At 48.5% G+C, this 21,099-nt stretch overlaps 1 protein-coding gene across 3 annotated transcripts in view; it reads right to left on the minus strand.

The window, feature by feature from the left end:
- The window catches only part of l(2)k10201 (lethal (2) k10201), a 62,860-nt gene that overhangs the window by 14,455 nt on the left and 27,306 nt on the right, over positions 1-21,099 (minus strand). For all 3 annotated transcript variants that reach the window (XM_068378617.1, XM_068378615.1, XM_068378616.1), the window contains exon 2: positions 13,710-13,864. In XM_068378617.1, coding sequence (XP_068234718.1) covers positions 13,710-13,858 — 149 coding nt within the window. In that variant the 5' untranslated portion in view covers positions 13,859-13,864. The remainder of the gene's footprint in view (positions 1-13,709; positions 13,865-21,099) is intronic.

Here is a 21,099-nt window from a genome sequence, read left to right on the forward strand (position 1 = left end):
GGGTCCACTCTGTGGGGATGACCTGACCCTTCCGGCTGAGGTGATCTGCCATGACATTCATACCGCCCTGAATGAACCTCGTTACCAGCGTGAGCTTTCGATCTTTAGACCAGATGAGGAGGTCCCTTGCGATCTAGAACAACTTCCACGAAAGAGTCCCTCCCTGCTTGAAGATGTAAGCCAGGGCTGTGGTGTTGTCAGAGTCCACCTCCACCACTTTGTTAAGCTGGAGGGACTTGAAGTTTATCAAGGCCAGAATAACCGCCAACAACTCCTTGCAATTGATGTGAAGTGTCCTTTGCTCCTGATTCCATGTTCCCGAGCATTCTTGTCCGTCCAAAGTCGCACCCCAGCCCGTGTCTGATGCGTCCGAGAGGAGACGGCGGTCGGGTTTCTGAACAGCCAAAGGTAGACTTCCTTGAGAAGAAAGCTGTTCTTACACCACGCGAGAGAAGACCTCCTCTCTTCGGAAACAGGAACTGAGACCGTCTCTAGCGTCATGTCCTTTATCCAGTGAGCAGCTAGATGATACTGAAGGGGGGGGGGGAGGTGGAGTCTCCCTAACACGATGAACAGGGCCAGCGATGAAAGTGTCCCTGTTAGACTCATCCACTACCTGACTGAGCATCAGTTCCTTCTCAGCATGCTCTGGATGCATTCTAGGGCTTGGAAGATCCTTGGGGCCGACGGAAAAGCCCGAAAAGCTCGACTCTGAAGATCCATACCCAGGGAGACAATGGTCTGGGATGGGACGAGCTGAGACTCCTCAAAATTGACCAGGAGGCCCAGTTCCTTGGTCAGATCCATAGTCCATTTGAGAATCTCCAGACAGCGACGACTTGTGGGAGCTCTTAAAAGCCAGTCGTCTGACGGAGCCGGACACAAGATCATGGTACTGCTGCACAGTCTGTGAACTGTCAACCATGGGGAAGCGAGGAAGTACAGTGACAACCCGAAGCTGTCTAGACTGTCTGGGTCGTACAGACAACTCCTTATCGGGTTGCTGAGGTTGCCGCACTGCATCACAACAAGTCACTTCTGCTGGTTGTTGAACGTCTTCCCAGTGACACACTGACTCCGTAAACAAAAAAATCCTCTAACAAGGACTAAGCTTGGACTGCATGTCTTGCAACACAGCTCAAGGTCTATGGGAGCAGGTGTGGTAACAGACGGGATTAGCGACTGAAGTGGAACCATTACCTTCCCTGGAAGCATGTTATGCTTAAATAAAAGTCCATAGGAGGCTACGCAGCTAAAGGCTCCTCTCCAAATGACAGAGTCTTCAAGGGAATATCAGAAGGAGGGAGAAAAGCACTTTCTCATCTACAGGGACCATATCCGAGAAAAGCTAAGTTCTCTCAGTGAGGGTTTCACTGGTGCAAAAGCAGCAGACTAGAAGGCAACGTTATGAAACTGCTTGACAGTCTAGTGAGTTGGCAACAACCAAAGATGTGTGACTGAGAAGCATGCGGTAAGGTATGCAGAGCATGTTGTATGCAGAGCATGCTGTATGCAGAGCATGCTGTAAGGTAAGCAGAGCGTGTTGCATGGCGTGTAACATTTCTCAGAAATTCCATGACCAGTGCTAGAGTGAGTAATATCGCATTACTGTCCATTGAAAGTGCACGTGCCGAGGGAATTGATTTAGACTGTTTTGTTGATGAATTTGATAGGCGGCATGATAATCGTAGAATTAAGCTGCACTAAATGTACTATAATCTACTTCACCTCAGGAAAAGGAAACTCGCCCTGTTGGCAACACTGCACTACTTCATGCATGCTCGCATGGGGTTTTAATATCAACATAATGTTTACCTTACATTCATAACTCATGATTCATTTTTGTTTTGAAGATATTTTTGCCATATTTTGTGATTTTGTTAAAAATATATTGCAAGGAATACAAATATATTTTTATATTAAGTAATACAAATAACCTCCATTATCATAATGTTTGTGTAGGCATACATGTATATGATTACAAATGCAAGTTATGAAAGTAATGAGGTGTTATTATTGTCATTTGTTATTTCCAAGTTGAATGGGAAGAGGCTCAAGTTGAGAAGAAAGTGGCAGATGCATGCGTTGAGGTGGCTGACTCATAGCATGAGGTAGCTGCCTCAAGAGTTGCGCTTGCTGTAAGGGTTGCGGATGCGCAGTAGCAGGTTCCTGAGGAACGAGTTGAGGTTCCTGAGGTGTGAGCTGCGAGAGTTGAGGTAGCGACTGCGCAGAACGCAGTTCTTGTCTCGCGAGTTGAGGTTCCTGAGGAGCTAGCCTAAGGAGTTGAGGCTCTCACCTTGAGGAGGGTTGAGGTCGCTGCAGCGAGTGCTGAGGTGGCTGCCTCATGGATGGAAGAGGTTGTCGTACCTCAAGAGATTGTTGCCTCGCTGGTGGAACCGCAAGCGGAAGCGGAGGAAGTAAGGTATAAGATTCCTGCTCCCATTGCTGAGGTTGCCTTAAGGAAGGCGGAGGTTGCTGCACACCGCTGGTAACTGGCAACTCAGAGCGGTAAGGTATCCTGAGGAACCTCAACATCGTACGCCTGGCAGACTGGACTGCGGTGAGGCGGAGCGATCGCAGGAGGAGGTGTAACCTTCTCAGCCTGAAACTCACGCATTAAGACCGCAAGCTGCGACTGCATGGACTGCAGCAAAGTCGTCTTGGGATCAACAGACGATAAGGTCTGTTGAGGCAAAGCCTTAATAGAAGATGAGGTCTGTTGAGGCATCGCCTTACCTCTCTTAGGAGGTGTGCAGTCACCTGATGACTGCGGAGAGTCAGAGCTAACTCAATGACTGCATCCGGGTTGTTGAACTCTAGAGGTCTGGACTTTACGTTTAAGAGGTCTTGAGACCTGAGTCCAGCGTTTTCTCCCCGAAATTTCTTCTGCAGACGAGCAAAATAAGGGCTCAATCGTCTGCGGGTGGGAGTGACGGTCTCTGTAAGACAAGCCCGCAACCACCGAGGATACTTCTGTGCGCCGATCAAGGCCTGCCGAACCCTTTTGCCCTTCGACATTGCTTCTCCCCTGGGCTTGGGAGCTTGCAAGAGGTCCCGGACTGGGAGGACGACTGGCACGCACAGAAGTACCCTCACGCACAACACTGACACACTTTGCGCTAATCACTTATCACTTTTGAATTTCTGTTTGCACTTATTTCACTGAACTCGAAACTTTAAGTGGTTTGAACCTGAAACACGCAATTCTATCCTTCCTTAAAAGTTAGTAATTGCGAAAACAGAATTAAAATGTAACAGAAAAATCTAATGAAAGATAAATAATTCAGTGGCTGGAAAGAGACTAAACACTAGATCAAATAAACTACGTTTAAAATCTCTCACCTCATAAAGCTTGAGAACAAGAATAAACTCAAGAAACGTTTACCTTCTTCCCCTAAAGAGACTAGGGAGAAGAGCAAAGACGATAACAACGTTACTCGCTTGAACGAAACGTTTATCCAGCTCTCTCTCCCTCCGTCTCTATCTCTCTCTCTCTCTCTCTCTCTCTCTCTTGACTTAGAACCTGAGAGAAGAGCCCAATCATATATATCGTTAAAACATATTATTGTTAAAGGAAAAAAACTGAAATATTTCCCAAATAAAAAGTTCCTTTATTAGAATAAAAACCATTAAGCTAAGAAAGAATGAACAAAACGTTAGAAACGGTTACTCTTACTGCAACGTGACACCGTGAAAATTCTCTCTCTATCGTAACGATAGAGCGCAAGTTGAACGTTCTGAACGTCAACAACTGCAGAGACAAAACAAAACGTTAGTTCAACTTTGAAAACAGTACGAGACTATCAAAGAAATTCTTTCAAAAACATTAAAATAGCATAATATGTTAACAGGTAAAACCGAAATGACGGGCTCAAGTTAATTAACTTCGGTACAAGAAAAGACCGCCTACTATTAGGAAAGGTCGAATATAAACAAATATTAATAAGTTTATAAAAAAAAGGAAGTTAATCGAAGAGGCCTAAAAAAGGCGGAGAGATATAAAATAAATCTATAACTTTGTTAAGCAAAATTAAGAAAGAGAGTCTATACTCTCTTAGACACCAACACTTCCGTCTAAGGGAAGGGTCGGCCATTTAAAGGTGAAAGAGAGTTCATACTCTCTTTGTCACCATAATTAATCAAATTAATTCCAAAAGCTAACTAAGCTAATATAGAAGTTTCCAGTATAGCGAATAGCTGCAAATTTTAGAGAAATACTTCACCAAACCGTGAACAATACTCCAAAATCATAAGCGTATCCAAGAACGTCTTGCCGGAAGCACGACAGAGGAAAAAGTGAGGTGGCGTCAACAACAAGTACTGTAGTACCTGGCCACAGGTGGCGCTTGTGAGTACACCCCCTTCTAGTATAGTGATAGCTGGCGTATCCCTCCCGTAGAATTCTGTCGGGCAACGGAGTTGACAGCTACATGATTATCGGGTAAGTTTAATATTGAAAAAAGGTGCTCCTTCAAAGGAGGAAACTGTAATGGAATCCCACCTAGATCAACAACTACAATGGTCATAGATATAGCGGAAGAACTGGGAACAATCATTGAAGGCACTGGCACTGACACTAAGGGAGTCCAGGGCAAAGCTAGACTTCCCTTAAAGCACATACAGATGCTGTTCCTGGAATACCCAAAGGAGATCACAGACACTTTAAGTAACCGCTGTCATTAGCAATGGGCAGGTCAGACACGGGCATATCTTGCGGATATATAAGTATAAATCCCCTCTGAAGGAGATATTAAAATTGAATGACTGGTTCCAAGCGCTGAGGTTCAGAGTCGACCGCCTCCTTACCCTTGCTCCCCCAGGAGTATAAAAGCAACCAAAGGAGAAAGGGGGTTTTGGTTGGGAGGGGGAGAGAAAAAATCCAAAAATGTTCTCTGGCACTAATGGGGGAGTATTGTATTCCAACCCAAAGATGCAGGTGAACACTTCTTAAGACTTCTTTGTCTACCTCTCAAACCTTTCCAACAGTGCTTGAGACCACAACCTACAGTCATAACAGGCAAAAATTTTGACACAATCTTGCCCCCTACAGAAGCTATAATGAGAGAGCAGACCTACTGACATGTCTGATATAAACCTTCCATGTGCCTTACCTTCTTTATCAGGATACTTTTACATGCCCTTAAGATCCTCCATCACCTACTCCAATGGTCGAAAGTAAAACGGAAAGATCTGACAGCAAGCAAAGAGTGACGAAGAGTAACAGCACATGTCCTTATTAGATGTGGATGAAGACAAAAGTAGCTCAACTCAAGCAGACAGGCGGGCGAGGAGATCCCCTCGTGCTTCTCATTACTACCCGATTACCAATTACCCATTTAACGACAATATCCTCAATTAAAAAGCAAAAGATTTATATTTGTGTAGGAACAACTAAAAACATTCCAATAAATTTGGCATTAATGTGAAGTACACACAAATATAATATGACAAATTCGAAGATAATTTGTATTTTTCCTAACCATACAAACCTTAGCTATTTACATTGGGTTTACCTTTTAGCGCAGCTGAAATGACGAGCCAATAGTTTTAACGAGGGTTAATTACCCCAGCGCTAGTCAGCGGGAGTAGGGGAAGGGTAGCTTGCTACCCCTCCCCCCCCACACACCAGTGACTTGCTTCACTTCACTTAGAGGTAGGACTTGACTTAGGGGTCAGGGATGGCAGGCACATATGTGTAAATAGCTAAGGTTTGTATGGTTAGGAAAAATATAAATTATCTTCGAATTTGTCATTTGTTCCGTAACCGAAATACAAACCACGCTATTTACATTGGGTGACCCACCTTAGGAAGGGTGGAAAGTCCCCAGCCTTACTGACTTCGGCTTGCCCGGGGGCTCGATCCCTCAGTGAGCAGCACTAGAGAAAGGGAGCCCCTGTACCTCACAAGTTCCTAGCATCGCTAGGAACGAGTGGCCTACATAAGCAGTGTGTGGAGGAGAGTGTGACTCGTCCTATGAAGTTGACCTTGAGACCTTCAGATAGGAATTCTAGGATAGGACGTTCCTAATACCACCTCGTCAGGGTATGGGAGACGCAACAGTATTAAGCTTAATACTAGGAGCACAAAGAAGCATGGGTTACCTGCAGAGGTCGAGGTCAACTATGCGAGGACCAGGATGCTGCTTCCCCAAGAGAGGGGAGAATGAAGAAAGAAGTATGGGTCAGACATACTCTTTCATTCACGCAGACTAAGACCGGGTAACAATGCCCTCAACCTACTGCTATTTGTCCAAAAAGGAGCCTGAGGTTAGACAAGCTGTTGTGCAGCCACCACAGGGCCGATAGTAAACGTATCGAGGCTCCTGTGGGTCACGTCTTGCAGGTAGTGGGCTGTAAAGGTCGTCTGACGCTTCCAGACCCCAGCTTGAAGTACCTGCGTCACAGAGAAGTTTCTCTTGAAGGCCAGGGATGTAGCAATACCCCTGACATCGTGGGCCCGAGGGCGACGTGACGGAGGAGGGTCAGGATTCAAGGCATGGTGGATAACCCTTCGAATCCAAGCTGAGATGGTGTTCTTGGTGACCCTCCTCTTAGTCCTGCCTGTGCTCACAAACAAAGCTCGCACTTGAGGACGGACTGCAGCCGTTCTCTTCAAGTAGTGCCTCAGACACCTCACTGGACATAGTAGCAGCTGGTCTGGGCCGCTTGTTACAGAACGGAGACTCGCGATCCTGAAAGAGTTAAAGCGAGGATCCGGCACTCCAGGATTCTGAGTCTTGGCAACAAATTCAGGGACGAACCTGAACGTTACCTCCCCCCATCCCCTTGAATGGGCGATGTCGTACGAGAGACCATGAAGTTCACTAACCCGTTTGGCCGAAGCCAAAGCGAGTAGGAAAGCTGTCTTCCAAGACAGGTGGCGATCGGAGGCCTGGCGTAATGGTTCGAAGGGAGGTCTCTTTAGAGACCTGAGGACTCGAACCACGTTCCAAGGAGGGGGTCTCACTTCCGACTGGGGGCAGGTAAGCTCATAGCTACGTATGAGTAAAGAGAGTTCTAGCGATGAAGAAATATCCATGCCCTTCAGTCTGAAGCCCAAGCTTAAGGCTGAGCGATAGCCTTTCACTGCCGAGACAGAAAGGCGCATTTCTTCCCGCAGATAAACGAGGATGTCCGCTATTGCTGGAATAGTGGCATCGAGTGGAGAGATACCTCTTCCACGACACCAACCACAAAAGACTCTCCACTTTGCTTGGTAGACTCCCTCAGAGGACCTTGGCAGGTGCCGAGACATTCTCTCCGCAACCTGTTGCGAAAAGCCTCTCTCCGCGAGGTGACACTGGATAGTCTCCAGGCGTGAAGCCGAAGCGAGGCTACGGCCCTGTGAGGGACGCCGGAGTGGGGTTGTCTGAGAAGCTCGTGTCGTGGAGGAAGCTCTCTCGGGAGCTCCGTCAGGAGCTGCAGAAGGTCCGGAAACCATTCCGCGTGATGCCATAGCGGAGCTACCAGAGTCATCGAACAGTTGACCGATAGTCTGGTCCTGTTGAGCACCCTTCTCATCAGACAGAACGGTGGGAAGGCGTACACATCGATGTTGTCCCACCATTGCTGGAAAGCATCTTGCCAGAGTGCCTTGGGGTCCGGGACTGGGGAGCAGTACAGGGGCAGCTTGAAGTTCAAAGCTGTCGCGAACAAGTCCACAGTCGGGGAACCCCTCAAAGTCAGGACTTTGTTGGCTATCTGAGGATCCAAAGACCACTCGGTACTCACTATCTGCGACGCCCTGCTCAGACTGTCGGCGAGCATATTCCTCTTGCCAGGAATGAAGCGAGCTGATAGTGTTATCGAGTGGATTTCGGTCCACCTCAGAGTCTCTACTGCAAGATGGGATAGCTGCTGCAAAAAAGTACCTCCCTGCTTGTTGATATAAGCCACTACCGTGGTGTTGTCGCTCATCACCACCACGGAGTGACCCGCCAGCGACCGTTGGAACTGCTGAAGAGCCAGAAAGACGGCCTTCAATTCTAGCAGGTTGATGTGTAGGCACTTTTCTGATTCTGACCAAAGGCCTGAGGCCTTCTGATTCAGAACGTGCGCCCCCCACCCTTCTTTTGACGCGTCTGAAAACAGAGTCAATTCCGGGGGGAGGACGAGAAGACTCACTCCCTTCCGCAGGTTCTCGTCGACCAGCCACCATCGCAAGTCCGTCTGTTCCAGAGACCCCATTGGGATCAGAATGTCCGGGGAATCGGATCCTTGATTCCACCGGGACTTGAGCCGCCATTGAAGGGATCTCATCCTGAGGCGGCTGTTTGGAACTAGACGAGCCAGGGAGGATAGGTGACCTAAGAGACGCAACCACGATTGGGCGGGGAGTTCTTCTCGCCTGAGGAAGGGTTCCGCCACCCTCCTCAGCCTTGCTATCCGGTCGTCTGATGGAAAGGCTTTGTGGAGATCGGTGTCTATTAGCATGCCTAGATAAACCAGTCGTTGGGACGGCTGCAGAGAGGACTTCTCAAGGTTTACCACGATCCCCAGATCCTGGCAAAGATCCAGAAGCCTGTCTCGGTGCTGAAGAAGGGTCGACTCCGAGTCTGCTAGGATCAGCCAATCGTCCAGATAACGAAGGAGACGAATGCCGTTCCTGTGCGCCCAAGATGAAATCAGGGTGAACACTCTGGTGAACACCTGAGGAGCTGTGGAGAGACCGAAACACAGCACCTTGAACTGGTAGATCTTGTCGTCTAGGCAGAATCTCAGGTATTTCCTGGAAGACGGATGGATTGGGATCTGGAAGTACGCGTCCTTTAGATCCAGTGTGCACATGAAGTCTTGTGGTCTCACCGCAAGTCTGACCGTGTCTGCTGTCTCCATGCTGAACCAGGTTTGCATGACAAACCCGTTCAGAGCTGAGAGGTCAATGACAGGTTTCCAGCCTCCAGTAGCCTTCTTTACAAGAAAGAGTCGACTGAAGAAGCCTGGGGAGCCGTCGACGACCTCCTGGAGAGCACCCTTCTCGACCATGGTCTCGACTTCGGCCTGAAGGGCCAGCCACTTTGCCGATCCCGTGGCATAGGAGCTCAACGACACTGGATTCGCTGTCAGGGGAGGTTGAGATGTTGTGAACGGGACGCGATAGCCTTGGCCGATCACTGAGACCGTCCAAGCATCGGCCCCGTGTTGCTGCCACCTGCGGATGCAACGCTGAAGGCATCCCCCCACAGGTGGACACGCAGGGGGATTGCCACCCCTAGGGCTTGCGGCCGCGGCCGCCACCCCTAGGAGTCTTGCCTCCCCTGGAGGACTTACCGCCCCTCTTGACCTTGGCTGGAAAGGGCTGGGGCTTAGACACCACCTTCTTAACTGCCGGTGCCTGCTTTGGAGCCTTACGAGGCTGCTGCTGCTGTTGCGGCGGAGCTGGAGGCTTATAGGGCCGAGCTGTAAGGGGCCTATGGAGGAGGGAGTCCGTGCTGGATTTCCTCCACCTCTCAGCCGTTCGCTCCATGTCTTGAGGCTCAAACAGGTTCTCCCCCAGAAGGGAAGCATGTCGGAGCCTACACACATCCACGGCGGGGACCTTCGGATGGAATCTCTCGGATACAGCATCGCGACGCTTCAACTCCGAGTTGGCCCACAGGGTGGTAACCTGGTGCGCCAAAAACTCGATGGAGCGGGTGCCCGAGAGCAAGAAGGTCTCCAGGGCCTTCCTATTGGTCTCCTTGGACAAGTCCTCCGAGCGCAATAGGATGCCCAGAGATCCTAGCCAAAAGTCCAGCCACGAAGTGGCCTGCACGACACACTTAGCTACCTTCTCGTGGCTAAGGATCTCTGCCGCCGAGAACGATACCTGCCGGGCAGAGAGCTTCTCAAGGGGAACTCCCTTCGCCAGCTCCTCCACAGAGTGATGGAGAGGAGGAGCGAGGCTGGACTCACCCAGAATCTCGAAACACCTCTTCTGCTGAAGACGAGGAGGAGGGATGAGTTTGTTCCCGGCAGAGGAACGACTGGAGGAGGCAAGAATCGTGAGCTGAGCGTTGGTCCTAGCTCTGGCACTCTTCAGACCCCGAGACCAAGGCAGAGCCGCACTGGACTTAGGGGCCTTCCGAACGTCAAACACTTCATCCAAGATAGTATCTTTGCCTTCACGGGGGGCGATGACGGGATCCATAAGCCCGTTAAGTTGCCTTATCAGGCTTAGGACCTAACAGAAGGCATGTTCGGATTCCTGCTGATCTCCTCCTTGCGGGCTGGCAGCCAAGTCTCCTGTCCCAGGGATCTCTTCCTGGGGTGAAGCGTGGACGTTCCCCCAGGGAGCCGTGGGTTCCTGGCGAATCCTCGAAGATGATTTCGGGACGGTCTTGGAGTCCTTGGATTCCCTCCTGGGAGGGATACAGGATCCCAACAAAGAGGTTCGAGGAGCCCCTTCCTCACGAGACGATTCTCGTCCATGAAGCGGTCTCCCCCCTTGGTGCCGAGGGGAAGACTACCGCTTCACTGGACTCACCCGAGGACAGAAAGGCCTCGTCCACGGGAGAATTAGAAAGCACTCGAGCAGGAGAAGGGGTCTTCGCGACAGACCTCTTGGGAACCAACTTCGCTCTGGGGGAAGTCACCACGAAGTCCACTCCTCTCTTTCTCTTCAGCGTAGGAGAGACAGCCGTTGGTTTGTTACCCTGGTCGGCTAGTGCTGGCTTCATAACCCTCACTAACGCCCGCGCCAGACGACCAAACCAAGTCTGTCGCTCCAAGGACACAGAGTCCGAAATCCTCGCTAAAGGGAAAGGGATCGGGCGATCCTTTGGAGTGGACACCACAGTACCTGCCTGAAAAGAAGGTGGGGAAGAATGATGCACTAACCTCTCCTCAGTATCATCCTTGTCCTGCACTAAAATCCAGCGTTTGGGTGGAGGCGATCCCGAGCGGTCTAGGAACACGCGTTCCTGCTGCTACCACCGGCTGCGAAATTCGCCGCGAACGATGGTCGCGCGAGGGCGAACGGTCGTGCGGGCCTGCGGGCGAACGGTCGTGCGGGCCTGCGGGCGAACGGTCGTGCGGGCGCGCAGGCGAATGATCGAGCGGGCGCGCAGGCGAGCGGTCGCGCAGGCGAGTGGGCGTGAGGGTGCACAGGTGATTGAGCACGTGTCCGAGTCAGCGAATGAAAGCGTTGGCGCGATGGCGAGGAAACGCGCTGCCGCGTGGGCGAGGAAGATCAACAGCCGATTGGTGGTGAGCTGGCGAGCGCTGACGCGCAGGTGGGCGATGGCGCGTTGTCGCATGGTGACGCGTTGGCGAGCGATAGCGCGCAGCACGCGCAGGTGAGTGATCGCGGGATGGTGAGCTAGTAGATGGCAAACCATTTTCCTTCAGAACCTCTGGTCGATGAAGCATTGGAGAACGCGTGCGCGCAGGTTGTAAATCACGCGGGCGGTCCGGAGATCGCCGATGAACAGGTGATCGCTGACGCGTAGAAGAACGCTGATGAATAGGCGATACTAAAATCGCCTGTGCGCGCTGGCGCGTAGGTGATCGCTGGCACGTAGGTGATCGTTGACGCGTAGGAGACCGCTAATGAATAGGTGATACTAAAATAGCCTGTGCGCGCTGGCGAGCAGGTGAACGCTGGCGAGCAGGTGATCGCTGGCGCGTAGGTGATCGCTGGCGAGCAGGAGGGCGACGCGTGAGATCCTGTGAAGGAACAGGTGGCGCGGCGCGTTCACGAACAGGAAGATAGTAGGCGCGTGGGCGAACATGTGCTTTTGACACATGCGCTGGAGAACACGAACGTTGTTGCGTAGACACAGGATGAGAGAGCTCAGGAGACTGATGGCGTGCAGGGAGTTCAACAGGAATTGCAGGATGGTCAGAGACCACAGGGCGATGATCCTCAAAAGAGCGCTGACGAGCAGGAGAGCGCTAACACTGCAGAAGGGCGAGCAGAAAAATGCTGGCGCGCTAAGCGTTCCTCAGGAACCACAGGATGTAAGATGTCCTCAGGAGAGCGCTGACGAGGAGGGCGAACATCAGGAGAGCGCCGGCGAACAGGTGAGCGCTGACGAGCAGGAGAGCATTGACGAGCAGGAGAGCGCCGACGAGCAGGAGAGCGCTGACGATCAGGAGAGCGCTGACGAGCAGGAGAGTGCCTGTGCGCTAGCACTGCACGTGGAAGGGAAGAATCCCTTACCCCCGAAGGGACCGTTGCCCGTCGGGTGACGAGTTCCCCAGAAGGTGAAGATCTAACAGGAGTTGGAGAACGGTCTGCAGAGAGGTCCAAAGGAGCAGGAGCTGTAGGCTGAGTACGACGAGGAGAGTCCCCTTTGGAGGAAGAAGATCCAAAAAGGCGCCTCTTAACCCCCTTATAAGGGGAAGGGAGGCCCTTGCGACGCGGCGGATGGTGAGCCTTACGGCGGAGGCGGCCACGGGGAAGATCATCGGGACCATCAGTCCTCCGAAGGGGAGTCTCAGTCAAAGCACGTTCCTTAGAAGGAAGCTGAACAGCAGAAGACCCTGTAGGACTCACTTCCCCCTTCGAAGGATGTACGGAGGGGGGAGGAGAGCCATCAGCACCATCAACCTCAACTGCACCTGCAGAGGATTGACCAGCCCCGTCAGAGGCCTCTGCCACCACAACGTCGACGATAGACAGAGTGTCTACCTCTGCTACCGCCGGCGACTGCTTAAGGGCGGCCCCCAACGAGACAAGGTCAATCAAGGCGACCCTGGAAGGCAAGCCCTTAAGCCCCAGGGAAGCCCAAATCTGTAAAAGATCATCATTAGACAGTGATTCATCAATAACCTCCCCCGGAGGAGGAGGGGGAACCGCCCCGCTATGGGAGGCGACGCCCTCTCCCCCTACCCAAGGTCGGGAAACAGAACTAGGGTCTGCGCTACCACTCGGCCGACTCTCCTTAGGAGCCGGTCGAGGGGGAGCTTCGGAGGAGGTTTGGGCGGCGAAAGAAGAATCCCGAGAACCTTCCTCCTTCAAGGCAACCCCCGAAGGAGAACGGTCTCTCTTGGACTTCTTCTTACGCCGGCGGCCAAACCTCTTCCACTAGGAGGCAGACCACTCCCTACACTCACAACACACGTTTTCCTGGTCACACCGTCGGCCCCGACATTGAGGGCAAAGGGTGTGAGGGTCCGTATCTAAGGCCGACATAAAGGTACCACAAGGGCGGCTGGCAACACCAGGGCACGTATGCATTGTAAGATAATAATAACGAAAGTCAACTTCAAACCAACACACAAGCTGTAGAAAAGAAAAAGCAGAAAAAAAGATTAAAGGCTGTCAACGAGGACGATGAACAGACACGTCTGTTCACCGCCGAGCCAAAAGTGAAGTGAAGCAAGTCACCGGTGTGTGTGTGTGTGTGGGGGGGGGGTAGCAAGCTACCCTTCCCCTACCCCCGCTAACTAGCGCGGGGGTAATTAACCCTCGTTAACACTATTGGCTCGTCATTTCAGCTGCGCTAAGAGGTAAACCCAATGTAAATAGCGTGGTTTGTATTTCGGTTACGGAACAAAAATGACTTATCTACTATTAACAGCATGAAATATTCCCATACAGTAATCACAGTAGTTGGAGAGGGCGCATCAGGCAACCGACCCCTTAATGTAGGGCATAACAGTAAGAAAGAAGAAGTATTACTCTCTAGCTCATGGTCAGTTTGAGCTACAATGCATCATGATGATGTGAAACATAAAATATTATAACATCATAGAACAACATCAAAATCAAATATCACACATACTTTTCATGCATCACGCTTTCATCATCAAGGTCGACACACGGCACTTTCTCTAGGAAGTGGCATATCTTGTTCCCCTCGGCATAGAACGCATCTTTCCAGTTGAAGTGCTTTATGCCTAATGAGGTTATGTATTCCCACGGATCATTCATTTTGATCTGCAATATAAAGAAAAGAGATGAAAGTTACTACCATGTCCACTAGACTACTTTGAGGGAAAAAATAAATATAAAAAAATTACAAGATTAGTTACTGTACTTGGTAACACATGTTCATATATTGTTGAACTTTTAATATATAAAAATCACAAATTTAAAAAAATAATTTGTATTTTTCCTAGTTATATACACCGTTGTTATTTAAAAGGGGTATACTTTGACGTGCAAGGTGTGCCAGAAAATAAACCTTTTAAATGTCGAAGGTTTGCATAAGTAGGAAAAATACATTCAGATTTTCATAAAAGCTACCTTTACCAGATATCGACTTACAGTATAACATTTAACACAAATTCTATGCTTTGTAAAATACAAACAACAGCCTACTTAAACTTGTTGCTTTAAAATTTAAAGGTCTGATGCAAGCACTTTCATAAGTAACCTAAATCCAGTGAAGTCACCCTTCAACTGGAGTATACCCTCGCTTTTGTCACCCAAACTACTGCTTTTCTCCTTCCACCACACCATATCTGCTGGTTCTTCGCACTAGTTCCTTTGTTTCTCCTACATTTATTTCTTTCATATCTGCCCACTTATTTTCACTCTCTTACTACTGCCAGTCCAGAAGTTTTGTCATTAAGTGAAGCAGATGGAACAGAAACTTCAAATGTAAGACAATGATTTATATTCTTCACAAGATAAAACTCGCTTGAGAAAACCAACATTCAAAACTTCATTCTGGTTTACAATTACACATAGTAAAGGACTACATAAAGGGCCACGATTTTTGGTATGCGCCATTCTGACCCGGGTGATACCGGTAAACAAAAATATTTATCTACATTTGGTGTATTATAGAGAGGTTGAAGGATCATTGCTTGGAGACTAAGTTTTAGTCAACTGTGATGGAAGTGTACAGAAAATGGGAAACATATTTAATATAGAAGGTGGAATGCTATGGTGAAAAGGGCTTAGATACAACTAGCCAGAAAATAGATGTGGAAACTGAGGGATGAGGCTAATTGGAAGGACAAGAAAATCAGGTATATTTGGCAAAGATGAGTATTCTATTAAAATTAGAAAATTTTAAAGAAATAATTTTCATTTTTCCTAGTTACTGTATAAGAACATATCCAGTAAAGCTGGAAACTGCAGTTGCAACCTAACAAGCATAGTTAGTCAATGGTATGTAGATGAAACTTATCATCTGTCTTTTTTCCCTTTGTCAAAGGAGGACAGGAAAGCTGCTTCTTATCAGTCAGTGTCTAAGAAATGGTATTCAATTATACGGCTTACCAGCGCCATCATCCAATCCAGTAAGTAACATTTCAACTTCTTTACCTTTAGAAGGGGAAGAAAAGTTCAACTCGTGTCCCTTTTAAATGGAAAAGAAAGTAGAAAAGTCAGAAGTTATACATTTCATCAAAGAAGGAGCTGGGAGAACTACAAAACTTGTTAAGCAGCCACTACAGGACCCATAGAAAAATATGTCCAGGGACTGGAAAAAAGAAGACGAAGGTGGTTTGGCACCTCAAAACCTCTGCCTTCATTACCTGAGAGACCGACTAGTTTTTCCGAGAGATTATGGATGGCCGATGCCCTGACTTTGTGTCTTGTTCAAGCTCCATACTCATCCTTCTCACTACATGAGTCATATGCTTGCTTGATCATTTCCCGAAATAAAAAAAGAAAAATCTTTAAAGTACCGGTAATTTGTAATTTTCCTAGCCATACAAACCAGAGTCCTATTCGATCTTGCACTGAAGTATCTCCTACTTAAAGGGAGAAAGCTTTGTTTTTGTGTTAGAACAAATTCTAATTCAGCCAAAGTATTGCAATCAAATTTGATCAAAAGATTTCAGGAAATGTAATCATTCATCATCATCATTGGCATTTTTATGTCAGTTCTGGCTCTTTATGGGTTAGGCTCGATGGTAGCCCTCTTAATTTGCATTAGATCTAGAGGCCTGGTTTACTAAGGTAAGTAAACTTATTTTAGAACATTTCCTAGTATTTTCTTTGAATTTTGGTCCAGTAATTCCCGTTATGTCAAAAAGTTCAAGGGTGCGGAGACAAGAAGCATCTCAATAGTTTAAGGACCAGGCTTGTTAGGTTAGGTAAGATTAAGTTATGACATGTCCATGCATAGAGACCTAAATCAGGTTAGGTGGCGAGAGGGTTGAAAGGTGAAAGCCACTCTGCCATGAAAAGACCCAGCATACAGTACTTAGTTAGCTAAGGTTAGGTTAGAATGTACTCCCAAAATAATTCTTGCTTCATTTTTGTTTTACTTTATTATGATCATTATTATTACTTGCTAAGCTACAACCCTAGTTGGAAAAGCAGGATGCTATAAGGCATGGGGCTCCCACAGGGAAAATAACCACGTGAGGAAAGGAAACAAGAAAAAATAAAATATTTTAAGAACAGTAACAACATTAAAATAGATATCTCCTATATAAACTATAAAAACTTTAACAAAACAAGAGGAAGAGTAACAAGACAGAACAGCTGCCTGAGTGTACCCTCAAGCAAGAGAACTCTAACCCAAGACAGTGGAAGACCATGGTACAGAGGCTATGGCACTTGATCTCCAGTTGGCACCCTTACCAAACTGAATAAAGAAGGTTTTCTCTTACTAATCGGGCATCTAGGTATCACATAACGATGCACCGTTTTCAGGGTTTTCCCCACCCAAGACTCCAGTTTCCCACTGAGATTCCTCCATGATTCTAATATACGTGTATATTGGGATCATGTGTAAAAAAAAATGAGCGGTTACCAAATCCTTTGGAAATGTTTATGCATATGGTAAAAATAATTCTTAGAATTTATTTCGTGCATTGGAGACTATTGAATATAACCAATGATAACTGAAACTAGAACTCCCTCATCATAGATACAGTACTCTTAAGAATCATAATCCTGTTTCCGTAACATCCAGCTATCCTTGCAACGCAAACATTTATTTAATTTTCTAGTTTTAGGCACAAATTTAATAAATCAATAATGCAATAAAGAATCGTATAGATTTGGGAATTATTATTTTTATTACCAATTCGCAACACTTTAGCGGAGTACTACTGAAGTAGTCGGCAGGCATGGTAATTAGAAAACAACCTAGTACGACCTCATTTGACCCAGAAAATTACTGGGTTATTGATCAAATCATAATTCAATATTTCCAAAATTTTAACAGGGTAATGGGAGCATCAAGCATGGGTTGGTGATGGCCAATCTTAGCCCTCGAGACACGATGGCAACGCATCACTCCGAAAGCGTTGAAAATTGTAAATTATTCTTATAATTCAATCAATTCAAAAATGTTAAGGGTTATGAAGTTTACTAAGGAATTTACAATTTATTTTTTTGGGCTCAAGCCATGGCGTCCTGATGGAAGGTTCCTGTTTGGTAGCTTCCTTGGGTATAAGACTACTAAGATATTCCCAGAGAATTTAACCACAGGTTATCACAGAATTCTAACTTCTGGAGCGAGTATCTCAAAGGTTTCCCTTTAAGACATCGTAATACAACAGGGGACACGCATGTCTGGTCGTGCCACATAGCTATCTCCACCCCGAACAGAGTTAACGCTTCGGTGTGTAAGGGCTGAGAATAGCTGGGAGCCGTTCCACAGCTAATCTCACTCGTGGCTACTACTGATACTCGAGACGTAAACAAACGGACGCCATTGCTCTAATGACGTCACGCGCGTCTTCATCCTTTGTTTAGTAGCTGCCCTACTTAGACGGATTTTCCCTTGTGTGAACTTTATCGCTTTGCATCTTCGCTATGTCGTTACCTTCAGCCTCGCCTTCTTCTGGAAAGTTGAGTACAAGGTTCCAGTATTGTTTAATTAAGCTCTGGCCGTAAAGTAAATATTATTTCGCGAAATAATTGATGTTTTGTGGCAGAGCTGTGCCTCTACCGGACCCGCCATTTTATGGCGTCGTTGTTGTTTTGCTTGTCTTATTTAGTTAGCCACAACAACGCTTCCGGCATTATATACTAATCGAATACATTAGTTTATTTAGTCTTCATAGCTAGGAACTTTTATATCGTGTTTAGACGCTTTTTATCGGTCATCGATTGACCTCATACCAGTCGGCTACTATAGCCCCCAGGCCAGGAGCCTATATACAAGTGTTCATGCATGATTTATCAGTGATCCTAGACTAAGTTATGAAGATAGTGGCATTATTATTTTACAATACTTTTGACTAGTGATGCAAATGTTTTCGCCTTCAGGGACCATATAGGGGATAGGCTAGTCAGTGATTCTTTCTAGCCTAACCTAACCTTAGGACCCCTATATGCTTCCTTCATCCCCTGCCTCGGCACTCCCTCTATTTAGCCTTGATCCCTTTTCTGAGTAAAGGGATTTATTGTCTAATAGAGTATTATATCGCCTCTCAGTCCTCCCTAAAGGAATGAACCCCCTTTAGGATTGCGTCTGAGAGTGAGGTTAGGCTAGCCTACCTCTATGGCTAGGATGGTCTACGACTTTCCTGCGATAGCGATACGTCTTCTTCCTTGCCTAGTTCAGGACTTTTAGCCCTGATCTAGGCCGGGTTAGGAAGGTTTCTCTGTTTCATGCTGAAACTGTACTCTTGCACCGTTTTAGCCGATCAGCCTAATCTTAGGTTAGGGAGTGTCCTCCCTTCCCTTTGTGGCCGCTCTGGTACAGAAACCCTTCCTGGGAAGACCCCTCTCTTCTCCCTCCCCACCTATCTCTTGTATAGCCTAGCCTATGCTTAGGTTAGTTTATACTCATCTGTCCCCTGTCCTACAAATCCTCCTTAGGGTGGATGAGTAGGGCTACCCGAGCTTCCCTGTGCTGTCCGCTCTGGTACATATACCTTCATAGTGTCCTATAAGGTTAGTTACTAGTGTAGCTCTGCATAGGGGAGTCTCCCCCCCCCCCTCTTGGGTGTTCCCTAGTCCTCCCTTGGGCTACCTGCTCCCGGTCCATAGTGACCCCTGCTTATGGATGCTAGAGCCTGTCTCTATCATGGGTACACCCCCTCAGGGAGGGGGAGGGATGTCTGGAACCCTGACGGTACTTCCTGCATCCTTTCCCCCCTCCCCCTGTCTCTCTATCTATCCGGGTGCCGGTCTCTTGCCGCCTCTACTGCCGGCAATACCTGCCTCCCTCTTGGTGACTTCCCTACCCTTGCCGCCAGCCCCCCGTGTACCGAGGGACTGCCGGCTGCCGCCGGCTACTACCGGCAGCTCTCCTACTCCTATCTAATCGTCCGCTTGCCGGTCGATCTCCGGAGTGCCGGCATATACTGCCGGCAACCCGATACTACCTGTACCATCCTTACCCCAGTCACCAATCCGGCATCCTCCGGCTGCCGGAGCCGCCGCTCCCTGCCGGCGTGCCGCCGTTGTGCCGGCGGCCGCCATCCTGGTATCTACCTGACTTTGAAAATTGTCTGTTCTAGTGCCAGAATCTATGCTGGAGCGAGCTCCGGCGTGCCGGCGGCTTGCCGGATGCCCCGGAGGCGTCAAGAATACTTGCACCCCCTCTCTGTAGCTATCATAAGACTAAGATAGCCCTACCTTGCAAATAGATAAGCTGCTTTGCTTCTAAGATCAGTACCTAGTACTGCTCTATTAGTGATCATGCTGTCTCCTTGCATTCTTCTATTTCCAGCATGCTATGTGCATCTTAGCGCGGCTGGTTGCCAGAAGCAGTTACCCTTAATGAGGCCTTCTGGCTCTTATCTGGGAACCGAATGAATTCGATCCCAACCTTGTCCTTGGCTTTCCATGGAGTTCCAATATAATGGAAATCCTAGGAAACTATATCCAATGATCTCGGTCATTTGGATTATCCCAGGACCAAGCCTATGGTAACCAGCCGGGCGAGATGCATGGAGCGTGTTCTCCTTTACTGTTTCATTCTCCATGCATCACACCTTCCTTAAGTTAAAATTAATGATTAATATTAACTTAATTTAAGAGCCATTCCTATGACTCCCCCATACTCATTTCCTCTTTCTTCCACAGGAGGAGCAGATGAAGTGCGATTTCGCCTACTGTGCTGTGAAACGCTCGCAGTTTTACGGACATACGGCGTGCAGGACTCACGCCCCTTGCTCAGACAAGAAAGGGGATTGGAAGTTCTGGAATCCACTGGAATGTACGGTCTGCCAGGCCTACCTAGTTGAGGCCTTCCATAACCCTCCCTCAGCGGAGGTTAGAGACATTGCTCGTGAAAAACTGCGCAAGTGGGTGCGTGGTTTTCAGAGAAATGCTACTGGACCGTACCTGGCCACCGAAGAACTGAGGTCCCTGTTGTTCCCTAAGGCCTCCCCTGACTCAGTGGTTCCAAAGGAAGCAATCCCCACTGTCCAAATTACGGTGGAACCTGATGTGGTCATGGCTCAGTCCATGCACGAGTGTCGTTTGGATTCCGAGGATGATGAACAGATCTCTGACGTCTCGGAAGACACGGAGAAGACGCTTATGGCTCAAGGAGCCGAAGAGGACGAAGACAAGGTGGAATACACCGAGTCGGAGATTGGAGCTACTCCCTCGTCCATCCCTCCGCCTACTCCTACACCGACGGAAATGTCCCTTCCGTCTACCTCCTCGACCCCGGATCCTTCCTCTTCTACCCAAGAACTGATCCGACTGATTAGAGCTGTCATGGACGACAGACTGAAGGAGAACCAGGAGTCCATCAGGTCTATGATTGGATCCAGAGACACGAAGAAGATGTCGGTCAAGGATCTCCCAGCTTGCTCTCATGCCAACCCGTGGAGGTATGCAGAGCATATGGTTATTGCGACCGGCAGGATCTTTGTTAGTGACAAGATCGGCACGGTCCCGTTGGAAGATGTGGAGTTCTTCCCAAGCTTCGAGGCCTACCCGGACTGTTACGTCCGACTTCGTTCCGAACCTGCCTCGAAGGAGGAGACCGAACCTAAAGAAGAGATAGTGTTCGATCTCGCAAAGGCCCAGGCTATGCTAGCCTCCGCATTTAAGAGCAGGGGCTTTACCTGCTCTAAGCTTCCTGCCTTGAGCAAGAAGCATCCTACATATGTCGCACCTGACACTGCGATTCTTCCATTTTTGGAAAAGGCCTTAGCTGCATGCCTTAAAGCGGCGGAAGAAGGAAAACCCTGCCCTGCACTGGAGGAGTGCAGACCCTTCTCCATCGTGACACCCCCTGACACTAGACAATGGAAAGATGTCCAACATACTTTCGTCGTGGGTAGGCTCGATCC

This window comes from Palaemon carinicauda, chromosome 8, assembly GCF_036898095.1.
Source record: "Palaemon carinicauda isolate YSFRI2023 chromosome 8, ASM3689809v2, whole genome shotgun sequence".
In the NCBI taxonomy this organism is placed as follows: Eukaryota; Metazoa; Arthropoda; class Malacostraca; order Decapoda; family Palaemonidae; genus Palaemon; species Palaemon carinicauda.